The 15,668-nt window shown below is 42.5% G+C and overlaps 1 protein-coding gene and 1 pseudogene across 1 annotated transcript in view; one reads left to right on the forward strand and one right to left on the reverse strand.

Moving 5' to 3' along the window:
* Positions 1-231: 231 nt before the first annotated feature.
* The window catches only part of FNTB (farnesyltransferase, CAAX box, subunit beta), a 94,026-nt gene continuing 78,589 nt past the window's right edge, over positions 232-15,668 (reverse strand). The window contains exons 9-12 of the mRNA XM_037006220.2: positions 13,574-13,706; positions 7,590-7,701; positions 6,562-6,676; positions 232-1,721 (exon numbers count right to left, since the gene is read on the reverse strand). Of these exons, the coding sequence (XP_036862115.1) occupies positions 1,590-1,721; positions 6,562-6,676; positions 7,590-7,701; positions 13,574-13,706 (492 nt within the window). The 3' untranslated portion in view covers positions 232-1,589. The remainder of the gene's footprint in view (positions 1,722-6,561; positions 6,677-7,589; positions 7,702-13,573; positions 13,707-15,668) is intronic.
* Positions 3,484-5,088, forward strand: LOC108406932 (ubiquitin-ribosomal protein eS31 fusion protein-like; annotated as a pseudogene).

A 15,668-nucleotide genomic window follows, 5' to 3' on the forward strand; every position in this document is an offset into this window, starting at 1 on the left:
GGGAGACACAGAGATTTTCCCACTCCTTGTTAGGCCCACTTGTAAGGACCCTGACTGGAGAAGGCGTGTGAGGCTGGAACCAGGTCAGACTTCTGTAATCACTACCACACATGGTCTGGAATCTCACACACAGGAGCCTGGCGGCAGCCCATGAGTAACCTTCAGTAACTCCTAATACTGGGCATTCTGAAGGGGTTTTCTTGGTACCAGTCACAAATGAGAGACATCACAGAAAATGTTATTCTTTTATTATTTCAAGGAGGTAATACATAGCCCAATATACCAAAGCAATAGGGAATCAGAGGCAGCAAGTGGCAAGTTTCTGAGAAGAGCCGCATGCTGAGTCATCGAGCTCCCATCTGCCCTGTGGCCCATGGCCGCTTACATGACGGCCAGGTTGGCGACACGGAGCTTGCAGTGACCGCAACAGTGGGCAGACGACCAGCTCAGCCCCACTGACCGAGAAGGTTCCACATGAGCAGCAGAGGGTCTGGCAGGCCGAGCACACTGCACAGCACACGGCCCTGCCACAGCCAGGTTTACACGGCCACTGCCTGAGCAGCAGCCAGCCTGTCTAGCACTTGATTTTATTTCTCTGAACCTGGACTGGGCAGGATATGAATAAATCCTGAGTCAGAAATTAAGGTGAAAGACTTAGTAGTGTTAATACTCTGGGTGAGAGAAGACAACACTCTTTTGGATGAGGGTGGGCCAGGAGTCTGGTAGGAGAAAAGATGGAAGCACACAGAATGGCCACAGGCGCAGGCGCTGCCTTGAGGACGTCAGAGGGGCCTTCACTGTACATGATGGGGTGGGCCCTGGGGCTGCTTCCTTGCCACAGAGTTGAACTAGAGGTTCATTTTCCACTCATAATTGGTTTCCAGGTCTAAGCCAGCACACCTGGGACTGAAGCAAATCCTGCCTGTGCGCCAAGCATGGCCTTGGAGAGATGTGTGGCTCAGTTCTCCACTGTGGAGGGCGAGGCACTCACAACTAAAGGAGACCTTTCTCCCCAACCCCAGCTCCTTTCCCTTGCAAATGGCCAGGGCAGGAGGTCAGAGCCAGGGGGACCTCCTAGAGAAGCCCCACCATGGTTTTGTCTGAAGAATTCATTTTGGTGGGACTCAAAGCTCCCGCTTGGCATGGAGCAGTCTTATTTCCAGACTTTAATGGTGGCGTGCAAGTGAGAACTGCAGCAGTGCCTCTGGATGCTGTAATACTCAGAGATGTCATTCATTTCAATACGATGGTTCAGTTGGAGGGGCTGCTTCTTCCCAGCATGCACTGCTTCCCAGCCAACCCAGGCCAGGCCAGAGCTGGGTTCAGATGCTACACAGGCTGACAGATTTTTGGTTTGATAAGAGTGGAAAGAATTTTTGAAAAAACACGCCACTGACTTCTCTAAACCCAGAGCCATTGGTTTTGCTTTGTTTGACAAGAAGGGACAAAGAACCACAGCTCGATTGTGGCCAAGGCTTGTGCAGCATAGAATGCAGTATGTATCGAAACAGATAAACCTTGGTCTGACTGGGGAGGTGGGTGAACACTCTTTCGGTGTTCACCGAAAGAGCCTTGGGACCCTGTGTCCACTAGTTGGTGGCAGGCTCTGCTGGTGCCTCATCCTCATGCTCCTCAAAGCCTGGGACTGGCTTCTGCAGAAAGTACATGGTGGCCTGGATCACCTTATCTGGTCCAATATTGTACACAGGGTGAGTGGGCTGCTGCAAAGAGAAGAACAGGTACCAGTCATCCCAGTGGACCTTGGAAATGTGCACAGCCTTTTACCCATTAAATGTACTCTTAAGAACTTATCAATAAACTGGTGGTTGCCATAGGGGGCTGGGTGCAGGGACAGGCAAAATAGGTGAAGAGGATAAAGTAGTACAGACTTTCAAATGTAAAATAAATGTCACAGGGATGAAAAGTACAACATAGGGAATACAATCAATAATATTATACTATCTGTATGGTGGCAGATGGTAACTACACTAATCCTGGTGAGCATCTAGTAATATATATAGTTGTTGAGTCACTATGTTATACACCTGAAACCAATATAATATTTTAAAAAAGAAAAAATTTAGCATAAGGAATCTCAAAGATGTACACAGATTTATCACACAAGACCCTGATGTTCAACAGGGTATTGGTAAAAATATGGGATATGAGGGAATATTATATAGCCACTTAAAAACAGGCTTTCAAATATCTAATGCTATGGGCAAATGTTTATAACATATTAAATGATGAAAATAGTATGCACAATATTATCCCAAAGTTACTTTTTAAAAATCTGTAGATGTGATGTATACAAACAGGCAAAAATCGGACATATACCAAAATAGGGACAATGATAAGATCACTTCCAATGTTCTTATTTGTACTTTTATATATATTCCAATTCTTAAAACAGTGAATGTGTATTTAGATTATAATTAAGAAAAAGAATCACAACCCTACTACATAAGTAAAGGTGTCAGGCCATATTTAAATTCTTGTATGCTATTCCACTACATCACAGAAACCCAACAGAAACTCTAGGTCTGAGACAGGGCATGATCCTAGGCCAGTGTTCAGGACTCCTCACTCTGAAGAAGGGACATAATTAAAGGAAAGATTTTAAAAATTTTAAGAGAACACTATGAACAACTTCATGCCAAAATATGTACGAATTCAGATAAACTGAGTAATTTTGTAGAGCATGAATTTCAAAATTGACTCAAGAAGATATTTAAAACTATATGAATAGGTTAAATCAACAATAATAATTGGTTATAATTCTACCAGCATTCCTCCCCAAAACACACACACCCAAAATTACTGGCCTAAATGGTTTCTCAGGCAAGTGTTATCAAACACACAAGAAATGGATAGTATCTAACCTATACAACTTTTTCAAAGACTTAAAACAGATAAAAAAAAAAAAAGATAGACAGATGCCCATCTAATTTTATGAGGCTACAACAGTATCCTGAAACATACATTGGAAAAGACAATACAATAAAACAAAATTTCAAATCAATTTTTCTCATAAACATACATGCAAAAAATCCTAAATAAAAATACCAGCCAAAAACACTGGCAAACTGAATCCAGCAGTGTGTTTAGCACACACACACACACACACACACACACATACTCTCTTTCTCTCTCCTCTATGACCAAGAAAGGCTTATCCTGGGAATATAAGGTTAACATCAGAATATATTTATTAATGAAACATACCATATTATAGGAGAAAAGCCAGACACAGAAAAAGCATTCAATAAAATTGACCCCTAAATCATGATTGAAACAAACAAAAAACAACCTAGCAAATGAGGGATAGAGGGTAACATCCTTAATCTGATATGAAGTTTATCAAAATCCCACAGCAAGCAAAATCCCTCTATAATGGTGAAATTATAGAGACCTTCCCATTACAATCAGAAGTAGGGTAGGAATGCGCTCTATTACTACCTCCAGTCAACATTCTATGAGGGTCTTAGCCACATCACAGGGCAAGAAAAAGAAAATTCTTAAGAATCAGAAAGGAAAAGGCAAACTGCCCTTATTAGAAGATGACATTACATTCTAAATAGAAAATCCAAGAGAGTCTATAGACAAATTATTATAACTACAAAGAAAGTTCAGCAAGGTTGCTGGAAAAAAAATTCAAATAAAAATATCAACAGCATTTCTACATATCAGTATAAAACAACCAGTTAAAAAATATAATGGGAAAAATTCCAATCACAATAGACACAAAAACTATCAATTTTTTAGACATAAATCTAACAAAAGATGTTCTAGTCCTTTATGGAGAAAATGATAAAAGACCACTGAAGGACATGTATGACAATCTGAAAAATTATGTTCATAAATGGGAAGTCTTACTATTGAAAAGCTTTTCTGATCCACCATCTGCAGTGGAACCGCCACCAAGATGCAGATTTTTCGTGAGAACCCTTACAGGGAACACCCTCACCCTCACCTGAACCCCTGGACACAGGAGAAAATGTAAAGGCTAAGATCCAGGATAAGGAAATAATTCCTCCTCATCAGCAAAGACTGATCTTTGCTGGCAAGCAGCTGGAAGATAGACATACTTTGTCTGACAAGAACACTCAAAAGGAGTCCACTCTTCATCTTATACTGAGACATCATGGTGATGCTAAGAAAATTGTATCCCACTTCCAAGAAGAATAAGAATAAGAGAAAGAAGGTTAAGCTGGCTGTTGTGAAATACTATAAAGTGGATGAGAATGGCAAAATCAGTTGCCTTCACCAGGAGTGCCCTTCAGATGAATGTGGTGCTGGAGTTTTTATTTTATGGCCAGCCACTTTGACAGATACTGTGGCAAATGTCTGACCAATTGCTTCAACAAATACGAAGATAAATCATTGTATATATGTTACTAAAAGATATGAACTAACAACAAAAAAAACTGAAGTCATTTCTCTCCCATTAATCTTAAATTCAATATAATTCCAAAAAAATTCCATTATTTTTTTTTTGTGGCAAAGTAAAAGGCAAAGATTAGGCAACTTTGAAGAAAAAGGAGGTGGATGGGACTCGATCACCTGCATTTAAGATTTGCTTAAGACAGTGCAGATAGATCAACAGATGAAAAGAACAGTCACCTGACACATAGAAACTTGAGTGTGTGACACTCATGTGATACACATCAGTAGGTAAAGTTGTGAACTTCAATAAATGGTGCTGATCAATTGGTTATCCATATGGAAAAAAGATAAAATTATATCCAGCCCTCACCATGGTCAGAAATCAATTCCCAGAGAATTAAAAGTCCAGATAGGAAAAGCAGAACTTTAAACTATTTAGAAGAAAATATATTTGTGACCTTAGCATACGGAAAGATTTCTTAAGTAATGAAATCTTACCACCCCCACCCCCACCAAACTCTCAAAAACCAAAAAAGCAAATAAAATTTTTCACTTTAAAATTAAAATCTTTTACCCAACAAAAAAACACTAAAAACAAAGTGAAAAGACAAGTCACTAACTAGAAGAGATTCAGCACACACATGCCACTAGCAAAGGATTAGTATCCGGAACATCCAGAGCATTCCTACAAATGTATGAGAAGAGAGCGAACAATTATAATTGCAGATCAGTAAGAAAAACAGCAAAGGATAAGAGCTGGCAGGCAATTCACAGGAGACATAACAGAAATGGACAATAAACATTTGAAAAGCTTCTCAACCTCAATAGTAATGAGGAAAATGCAAAATAAAACACAGATACCATTCCACATCAAAGTGGCAGAAAGAAAAAGGCAGACTATACAGCAATTCATCTTAGAGCCTTTGAGCATAAAACAGCCCAACCACGTGGGGGATCAGCTCAGTGCCACATAGTGAAGTTGGAGGTGTGTGTTCTCTTCAACCCAGCAAGTCTTGGCTGGAGAAACACTTAACACAAGAATATTTGCTGAAAACCCAAACCATCTTAATGTTAACCAACAGCAGACTAGAAAAATAAACTGGGGCATTTATATAAGGGAATACCATACAGTAGTTAAAATGAATAAACCAGTTACACATATGGATGCAGATAAATCTCCAAAGCCTAATGGTCAGTGGGAAAAGCAGTGCACAGTATGTGGTACAGTAGACATTGCTAAAAGAAGTTTAAAGATATACAAAGCACCTCTATTGTTTGCAGAGACATACATGTTGTTATGGCACATAAACATCCACAAGTATGATAAATGTCAAATTTAGGACAGGGTTATGCTGGGGTGGAGCAACGGAAGGGAACAGAAGAGGGTTACATAGGAAGCAAATGTGGAAAAACACTAAGACTTGGAAAAGCTGAATGGTGGTTACTCTCTGATTACTAGTGAGGCTGAGCATCTTTTCATCCATCTACTAGCCATTTATGTTTCTTCTGTTGGAAATATTTTGTGCCAATCTGCACAGGCCCCATTATTTGATGGCTACGGGAAGTCATAGCTGGGTTCATGGCTCAGGCTCATGTCTAGGCTCAGAAGTGTCTCTCAGCCAGGTTGGTCTCGGGCTGGAAGCAGTGGGGAACAGGCGCGGGGCTGACAGTTTTGGGGGAAGCAGACAAGAACAAGTTAAACACATAACAAATGGTCATAAGTGCAATGAAGGCACAAATGAGACTCTGTGGCAGAGCCTTTCAGGGCGATCTCATGTACAGAAGGTGGTCTGAGAAGGCTTCATGCACTCTGAGCTCCAGGAGAAGGTGGCGTCAGCCTGGCAGCAGCTGCTGCAAGCTCTGTGCTGCCTCTGAGTAAGCCACCTCCAAGAGGGAACTACTGGTAAGTGGTCTGGGTCCTAGACTCTGGAATAAAGATTCAAAACCTCTGTCACAGATTGCACCCTCTGCCTAGAACCCTGAGTTTGTCTCCAGGTGTGTTTACTGCACAGTCGCAGCCTCACAAATGGGTGCAAATTGGTGGAGGGTGGGAAGGGTGAGCTCCGCAGCCTGTCTGCACGGGAAACGCACAGACACAGGTCTGCAGGCAAGTGGCTGCTCTGCTTTCCAGGTGGAACCTGTGGAGAAGGCTGTTAAGCACCCCTCCCACCTTACCAGAGCGTTTTCAGGCACACCAAGGACCACGTCGTGCAACATGGCTCCACTGCCAAAGTGCTGGGCTATGGACAGGCCGCTCAGGCAGTAGCAGGTGTGGTAGAAATCCCGTGACCTGCAAGGACAGGGTGGCTCTGAGCAGGCGCTTCCCTTCTCCCCACAGATCACCCCAAGTGCGGCCCCAAGAACAAACACAAGCACAGACCCAGAGGCCCGGACGCACTCACATCCCGCCCTGCCCTCTGCACAGCTCAGCCCCAGGAAGCCTGGTTTTCCCCAGCAGCATTATTCAAAGCCCTGTTCTGTAGCTCTGCCAGACATTTTAGAGTCACTCCTTCCAACTGTCTTCTGGAAAGATCCCTCCAAGATAGTGCTAGTGCTAAATTAATATATCCCCCCCACTACCACCTCCCGCCAAAGTGCCCAAATGTCCTAGAAATAAGCCAAATTCTTCCTGATGATCTGCTGGGGACTGGCCTTCAGCTGGGCCTCTTCCTGGATGCCAACAGCAGTGGGGTGTGCATGCGAGTGTGTGAATGTGTACGTATGTGCATGGATGTGGGGGTGTGAGTAGCAAAGGGGAACAGGACTTATTTTGCTTTTTCTTTTATTATGGCACCTAAAGGTATTTATTCTACTGTAATAGTTGTCATGATTATAATCTTTGTTTACAAGACTCAGGGATTTTTAAGTCCTGTATCCTGTTCTATTTAAGTCAGTTTGGTTAAAAGAAAAAAAGAGAGGGAAGAAAAGCTGCCAACCCGGCAATCTGTTTACCGTTCTGAAGAGGAGGGTGCATGTAAGCTGGGGCAAGCTGCGCACTGGAGGTGCCAGGATGGCCCTTGAAGAGGGTGCCCCCAGCTGGGGGCCTTCTTCTTATGTCACATTAGCATGAAGCAGCTGGATGGAAAGGGACTCCACAGCTTTTAAAGGTCAGCATCGGCACCTGCCCCATCGGGGTCTGAGCGGCCCGAGGTGGGGCCTGTCTCCCCTTCCCATCCCTCTCTCCCCAGAGGGAAGGCACTCACTTGCCGGGTTTATCCAGAAGCCCCCCAGCGGGGCACTGACAGCACATGAGGATGTACTCCTGCAGGGCCTGCTGGTGAAACATCCAGTGGCTCATGCTGAGGGCAGGGTCACCTGTGGGAAGACACAGCACCAGTGAGGGCCTCAGCCGGGCAGAAGTCCAACTAGGCATCAATGACTTCTTTGTGTTTTATTACCCAATGGGAACAGTCAAGGTTTCACTCTATTCTTCTTGGACTAATTTGGAAAATTACATTCTTGGGACACTTGATATCCTCACCCAAGTCCCACAGCATGTCCCTTCTCCTGAACTCTAACATGAGCCATAGAACAGCAGTTCAGAGTGGCACTTTTGCTTTATTTGAATTGTACCCCATTAACTTGGATAGATATCCTAAATCACATCTCTGCAGGCATGGACTGGCTGTTTAGCTCAGCTCTTCAGACTGACCTGTTATTGCTCCTAATTGGTCCCTAACTTCCTACTCTGGGCTTAAGACATTTCCTCTAACACACCTCTGAAACTTTAACGACTCTAATCAGCTAGGATAACTCTTAACGGGGTAATCATATCAGTGTCTTCCACTTTCCTAAGCTTGAATTTAATCTGTCTCCAAAGGGAAGTCTCCAACTTTTGGCTAAAAACTTCTCCCAAGAAGCATTACTAGTAACTGTCCTTCTGCATTATATACTATGATAGCCCAACAGAAAGGGACAATTCTAGTAATAATACTAACGTACTGACCAGGAACTGGGTTTTTCACTCTGAAGTTCAATTAGTATGGTCAGAGATTCTGTGGGCCACACAGTTATCAAGCAGGAAGAAGGGACAAATTGCCAGCAGATAGATGTGCACAGAAATGGGAACTGATTTTTTAAAAATACACATGCAAGATGTGCATTAAGTCCTTGGTCAATATTGATACCTGGGCTACAAAGACAGCAATCTGGAAATGGCAATTGAAAGCTAATTTTTCTTTTTTCCAGTCTCTTATTGTTTCTATGCATTTTTTATACAATTAATATAACTTCATATCTTACATTTTTCATTTTACACTCTAAGTAGGCATAAACTTTCTGTTCTCCTACATAATCTTCATAACCAGCATTCTGAATAGCCATTTATAGTATTTCATTCAGTGGACAAACAAGGTAACTGCATCATTATAGGCACTGAGCCAAAAGTCTCATATACATGAGTATATAATCTTTTCTGATAAAAATTTATCAAAGTGTACAGCAAGTGCAGTATATAAAGAGAGTATGTAAGCAAATACTTAATTGTGGAATATTTATATATATAGAAAGCTATCGAAAATAATCATTTTAAAATCTCTTAAATGAGAGATGGAGGAATAGATGGGGGTGGTTTCCCTCTCCTGGGCTGAGCACTAGATCGGGTGCAGTGGTTGGCTAGCATCTGGGGGCTCTGTACAAAAACCACTCATCTTCAAACCCAAGTCACGCTTGGGCTCACACTTGAAGAGGCACACGGAACGGAGCCCGACGGAAGGAGGAGCAGGTCTCCCCTCTCAGGCTCAGGCCGAAACACATGCTTACTGAAGCACTCACAGGATTTTAATTACTTTTCTCTTTCTTCCCTCCCCACCTGTGAGCACAGGTGACTGTAGAAAATACATACAGATATGATGGGACTTCACCCTATCTTCTTATTTCCAGGGTTGTTTCCAGTTCCTTGCAATTATTAAAAATGTGCAATCAACATCTTTGTGAATCTTCCCTCTGTTTAGGAGTATTTCTTCAGATTCACAGGAATGGAATTATTGTTAAAGGAAAATAAACATTTTTAAGGCTTTTAATAGACACTGATAAACTGCTTTAAGAATATATAGCTGCCAACAAAATTTAAGATTTTCTTGTACTATCTACTTTAAAAACAATTCTAAGCAATTAAAATGTTAAAAAGACTGTACCCATTCATTTTGATTTGCATGCCTTTGATTATTAATTAGGGTGAAATTTTCCAATAACTTTTGTTTACAGGTTGTATTCCTTTTGAGAGTGTCTGTCCTTTGTCTTCTGAGACAAGAGTTAATTTTATTGATCTAGATTTTTATTATATTTACCCTTTCTATCATATGCTACACTTATCTTCCCCTTTTTGCTCTTTTATTTTGGTTATATGGATTTTTAGAAATATATGTATATGTAATTTACCCATATGCATAACCACACTATTGGTTTTTTCTTTGTAATTTCTTCCTTAAAGAAGCATATTTAATGGGCACAGGGCTTTTGGTGGTGTGAAGAAAATTCTAAAATTGATTATGATGATGGTTGCACAACTTTGTGACTACACTAAAAGCCACTGACTTGTAAACTTTAAAGGGGTGAGTCATATGGCATGTGAATTATATCCCAAGAAAGCAATTATATTTAAAAGCTTATTTATGTAACTTTAGGATAACTGCATCTGTACAACATATGCCTTTATTTCATATCCTGTAAGAAATAAAAGACTTATTACAAAGTAAGTGCTATTCTATCACTAAAATAGAAATCTGAAAAGAAAATGCTGTATTTATTATTAAATAGATTCAGAGTTGTTTCAGTTACCACCTATGTTATTGAAATCTAAAAGCTCAAAGTTCATAAACTCAACAAGGAACTCCCAGAGATCCTGAATCTGCACACCAGCACATATAATGGTAGTGAGACGGAGGGAGACATGGTTACAAGGTGATACTATGCACTGGAATCGTGCATATAAAGCCTTTTAAATCCTTTATACCTCTCCCTGAAACTACAGATCCCTATTGTAATGTTATTTGGCATTTCAAAGACTCCGTTTGTCTGAGAAATCAAAAGTTTTCCAAACAGTAACTGACAGGTACAGCCACATGTAACTCAGTTTCACAGGCAGACACATCCATGTGTCTATAGACCTGCGGTACGTCCCAAAAAGCATACAAGCAACTAGTAACTGTCAATCCAAACAGCAGCTCAGGGTCTGCTGCTTTCCTATTGTTCCAGCAAGACCAAGTAATCCATCAGTTTAGACAGCACTTGATATGTTTAACATATTAATAACAATTCATTCTTCTTCTCAAATACTGTCTTCTACACAGTAAGACAACCAGCCCCACGGAACTACTGGTAGCCACCTGCCGAGTCAGGGGCCAGCCTGGGTTCGTGTGCTGCGATGTGTCAGTCCTTCATTGTTGATTTAATTAGTTATACCTTTAAAAAATATATTTGTTCACTTACTAAAACAAAATAGTAAAGTAGTAAATACATGGTAAAAAATAAGAAAGCACAGTATAGTATGGAAGGATATAAAATTCAGAAAGTAAGTTTCCCTCCGTGTCCTGCCCTCCCTCCCAAAGGTGCCCAGTGCTTAAGGGGTTTTTGTGTTCACTTCCAGGGCAAGCTGTGTGGATGCCAGCCAATGTGCATACAGATGGCTCCAGGCCTGGCATTTTACACTTTATGCAGTGACCTGGAGACTTTTCCGTATCAGCCCATCATATGTAGCTACTGGATGGGGCAATCATAATTTATTTAACTGTTAACCTTTTGATGGACAGTTGGGTTGTGTGCTATTAAAACTCCACTTCAACACACATCCTTTGCTAAAACCTCTGCAAGGTAAATTCCTGACAGTGCACTTGCTGGGTTCAAATAATTTAAACATGTCTCCAAACTACCTTCCAAAAAATGATGCACCAATTTACACTCCCACCAACAGTACGTAAGTGCCTATTTCCCCACAGTCTCCCCAACATCAAGTTTTCTAACCTCTGCTGATCTGATAATAAAAATGAAGAGTGTCCCACTTTGTTTTATTTGCACTTCTTTAACTGTCATCTTTTCCTTTGATGAATGGCACTTGTGGTTACAAGCAGGGCTCCGATACCTCTATAGGTGGCAATCAGTATTATAAAGCAATCCCTTACCTTTGCTGTAGTTGGCTTCCTCATCTGTAAAATGGGGATAACAAGAGTACCTATTGCATAGAGTTGTCTGAGGATCAAATGGGAAAATACATGTGAAATACTCAATTCAGTCCCTGGCCTACAGTGAGCACTGGGTAAGTTTTCCCTGCCAGTAGTAGTAGCTACTGTAGTAGAAGTAATAATAATAGCTCTTCTGTCTGTTCTGAATCTGTGTTTTCAATTGTGTTGTTCATTTGTTTCTTACTGATTTGTATGGCTTTCTTAAATTAAAGAAATTAGCTAGTCATCATTTGTCACAGGTATTTCTCCCACCTTGCTACTTGTTTTGTTTAGAGAGGTCCTTTTCTTTTGTAAAATAACTTTCATTGGTTTTCTTTATGTAGGGAATACATACTAATTGTAATAAGATTAGATAATATAAATAAAAAAGAAAGAAAACAAATATTACCTGTCACTTCAAAACCCAAGTAACTTTTACTAATTTTTTGGAGTTAACACTTCACTAAAAATGGAATTATATACATACTGCTTTGAAACCTATGATCACAGTATTCTGTCAATATCTCCCTACATCGTACCTCCTTTTGACTCTCAACAGCAGTACTTTGTCCACCACTCAAAGCACTTCCCTTCTTCCCAGACCCCTGCCTTTCTGAGAAGTCGGTGACCCAACATAGGTCTTCTCTGAGCCAGTGAAAACAGCTGGCAGCCCTGAATTCAGAGACAACCTTTCCCACAGGCAGAGCCTGGGGGGTGACTAGTCCTCCAGAGCTGTGCTACAGTCAACATGGTGTCACCTAGAGCTCCCTTGAGAACTCTGGTAAACAGTGCTCCTGTCACAGTGCTCTCTGGACTGTCCTGGCAACTGCAGAATGACTGCATGTCACCCCTGCCAGGGACAGGTCTGTGAAAGGATGGCGGTGTGCCTAGGGGCCCAACCCCACCAGCTCCAAATAAAGAGATCACTAGGCCCAGGCTCTCTCTGTTCTGAAGGTGTTGGATTCTTTGGGAATCCCGACTTCCCTACCACAGCTGCCCAGCCGGAGACCACGCGGGCTGCGGAGGCAGGAGGGTGGTATGTCTTCCCGCCCGAGACCGACGGAGCCTCAGGACAGAGCTTCTCTTTACTCCAGTTCAGTATCAAAAGTGGCTACAACTCGAATGAAATTAAGAAACTAAAGAAAGAGGCTCGAAAAGAACAGCCAAACAAGAGAAAATGCGTGAGTAAGGAGTGGGGGTTGGGGGGCAGTAGAAAAGAATCTCATCTTCTACACTTGACAACTAATTACCCAACCACTAAGTCCAAAGAAAAGCTTCCCTCTGGGCCGAGGGCTCTCACTCCAAGGACAGATCAGAACCCGCAGCACACCCCTGACCTCCTTTCCCTCCGGTTTCCTCAGAGATGCCCCGCTTTCTCATAAAATAAATGAGAAAAGTGTTTCAGGACTCAGCAGGTGGCCTGAGATTTCAAGAGACAGCAAGGAAAGGTTCCCAGCAGTTCTGCTGACTGACTGACTGCTTTGCTTTTGATGCCCACATGAGACCCCACAGGAACGGACACGGGCCTCTCCACTCTGCTGATGCAGGTGGAACAAACTTGCATCTAGGAATCTTCAATGGATTTAAAATGCACCACTTCTAATGGCAGCAATGGCACAGCCACCCAGACGAGGTGGGTCTTTTTTCCGTGGGTTCTGGTTCTCTGGCCCTTTATGCCATTGGCTTTTCTGTCACTGTTGCGACCATATGCACAGTGTGGGCTTTCAGTTCTGACGTGACCAATGTGGAGCTCTGCACTGGGAAGTGGGGCTTCACAGGCAGCAAAGGTGGTGGTCAGGCAGACAGGCATTGTCTCTTTCTGGCCATGGCCAGTTTGAAGAAGCAATGTCCACTAAGCAATCAGATTAAATCCTAGTCCACACATATTTGCCCTAAGGCAGGAAGTTCTATGCGAGGCACTCAAAATCCAGGAAAGGCAGCTTATTTTGACCCCTCTAAAAAGCGTTCTGGCTCCTGACTGATTAGCAGCCAGGGGAAATCACCAGGCCTGCCAACAGCCGCCCACTCACCTTGAGCATGCAGTGCACGGTGGAGCAGGGGCAGGAGCCCTGCCTGCCAGAAGGAATAGCAGCCATCTACCAGCTTGTTGCAGCGGCCCTGAAATCCACCTTCAAACCGCATCTGCCGGCTTGTCACCCATTGCTGAGAATGAGAAAGGGAGAGGCAGTCACAGGCTAAAAGAGACACAAAATCCAGCAAGATGAGATCACCAGAGGCCAATCTGGGGAGGGAGGGTTCCCATCTGAGAACTGAGATGTGGTGTTTGGTTTCTCCCTTCTTCCCCTTCCACTGCCACAGACTAGAGTGGGGCTCTGAGGCAACCAGCACAGACCTCTGCTCAGGACAAGCAACCACCTTTTCCTGGGTGCCAGATAGGTTCCGGTCAGAGAGAAGAAAGAGGCCACGCTGGCTGGTAAGGAGACCTGTAAACATCTCTTTGTAAACAAGACTTAACTAAGAAATTTAAGATAAGACCACCAGTGGCTTGTTCCTAGTCAATTTCCCTGCTCAGGAAAGTTTATTAAAAGCACATAAATGGAATTTTATGCTACATCTTATCAGATGATCTCAAACTGTTCCTGACTTTTAATTGGCACCTGGGGAAATTTATCCCAGGTTTCTTAGCAAGTCACTTGCAGGACTGGAAGCAGAAGCCATTAGTCTCGATTACTATGATGGCTCTGTCTGGACCAGCCTCTCTGCTTCTCCAGAGGAAGCTGGTTGGCTGGTTTGAACCTATAAAATGGCTCTTGATGTCACTCCATGGTCACACATGATGCTACCATTCCTCGCTTATCTCCAAGTTTCTAAACACGCTCTACTACTAAGATCAAGATAGTCATGGGTTTGGCTTCTAGGAATGAGCAGAACCAAGTGGCTGAGCAGATAATGACACTTCCATCTCCCTCCCAGCCCTCCAAGGCAGTTCCAGGCACAGCCATGGACTTAGCTGCCTTACCAAACTGAAAGGTACAGAGTAGGGTATGTCCCCTGTACCTAAATTCTTACTAGACTGAGTTTCTGAAAGGAGCAGTTAAAGACTTTGATTGAAAGGGAAGTCCAGCCCTTCTTTAACAGTTGTAAAGGGTAGATTATATCCCTGTTCAAGGCAACATTCAGCCACAGAGAGTCACAATACCAAATTCTTAGAAGACAGACATAAAAACTGCACTGCAGATCCAGGCACTAATACTCCCCAGCTGGTCTGAAATGAACCAGGGCTTTAGGGATGATGCCATTTAATACAAATAGGCTACAAACTGCTCAAGAAAAGGGGAACAGGCACTAGAGTGGGGAGTTCCTTCTTCATTTTTACTTATCCTACAGTTAAGTGTTTTTAAGCAAGACTAATTTTTTCCAGTGCGTAAGAACCCATGGTGTATTTTGCTTCACTTGGCTATATAAATTCAAAAAATCCTTCAGCTATGTATGGGCCCCAGTTCTCCCAAAACAAATGGAAGGGAGGGAATGGTTTGGGTAAGGATACCAGCATTTACTGAGCATCTACTATGTGCCAGGCTGTTTATATAGGTACTCTCCTCGAACCTTCAAAGAACTGTTATCTCTACCTTACAGAAGAAAAAAATATTGAAGTTAAACAGATTAGGATAATTTCCCCAAGGTCACATGGCTAGGAAGTAGTACAGACAGGGTTCAAATCTAGAATACTGTCATTGTAACTGAGGCATTCAGTAGTTGTATTACTTACTTCTGCCTGGGAGATGGGACGTTTATGTTTCATGCCTTGTTGGTGATCAGATTTTAAAATGTCTGATAAACCCTAGGTTCAGTACACAAAGTTGGCCATTTTGCATAAAGCTTCAAGGCTTTAAGAACCTTCAAGAAAAGCATGCTTTCTAAAGCTGAGGACAAAATGCTGCCTGTCATATTATCTATAGAGTATAACAGAAACTCTTTGGGAAGCTCATGGTGGGCCCCAACAGTTCCTATAGGAGTCCGACATCCGAACTAGGGGAGAGGAGATGAATGCCAGTTGCAGCTGGTCAGAGAGCAAATGCTTCCCAAAAGATACCTCCTTGGTGGTGTGGCTGTACGTGTGCTTGTGCCCTAGGCCTCCAGTGATAATTAAACTATAATCTAGCA

This window comes from Manis javanica, chromosome 8, assembly GCF_040802235.1.
Source record: "Manis javanica isolate MJ-LG chromosome 8, MJ_LKY, whole genome shotgun sequence".
Lineage (NCBI taxonomy): Eukaryota > Metazoa > Chordata > Mammalia > Pholidota > Manidae > Manis > Manis javanica.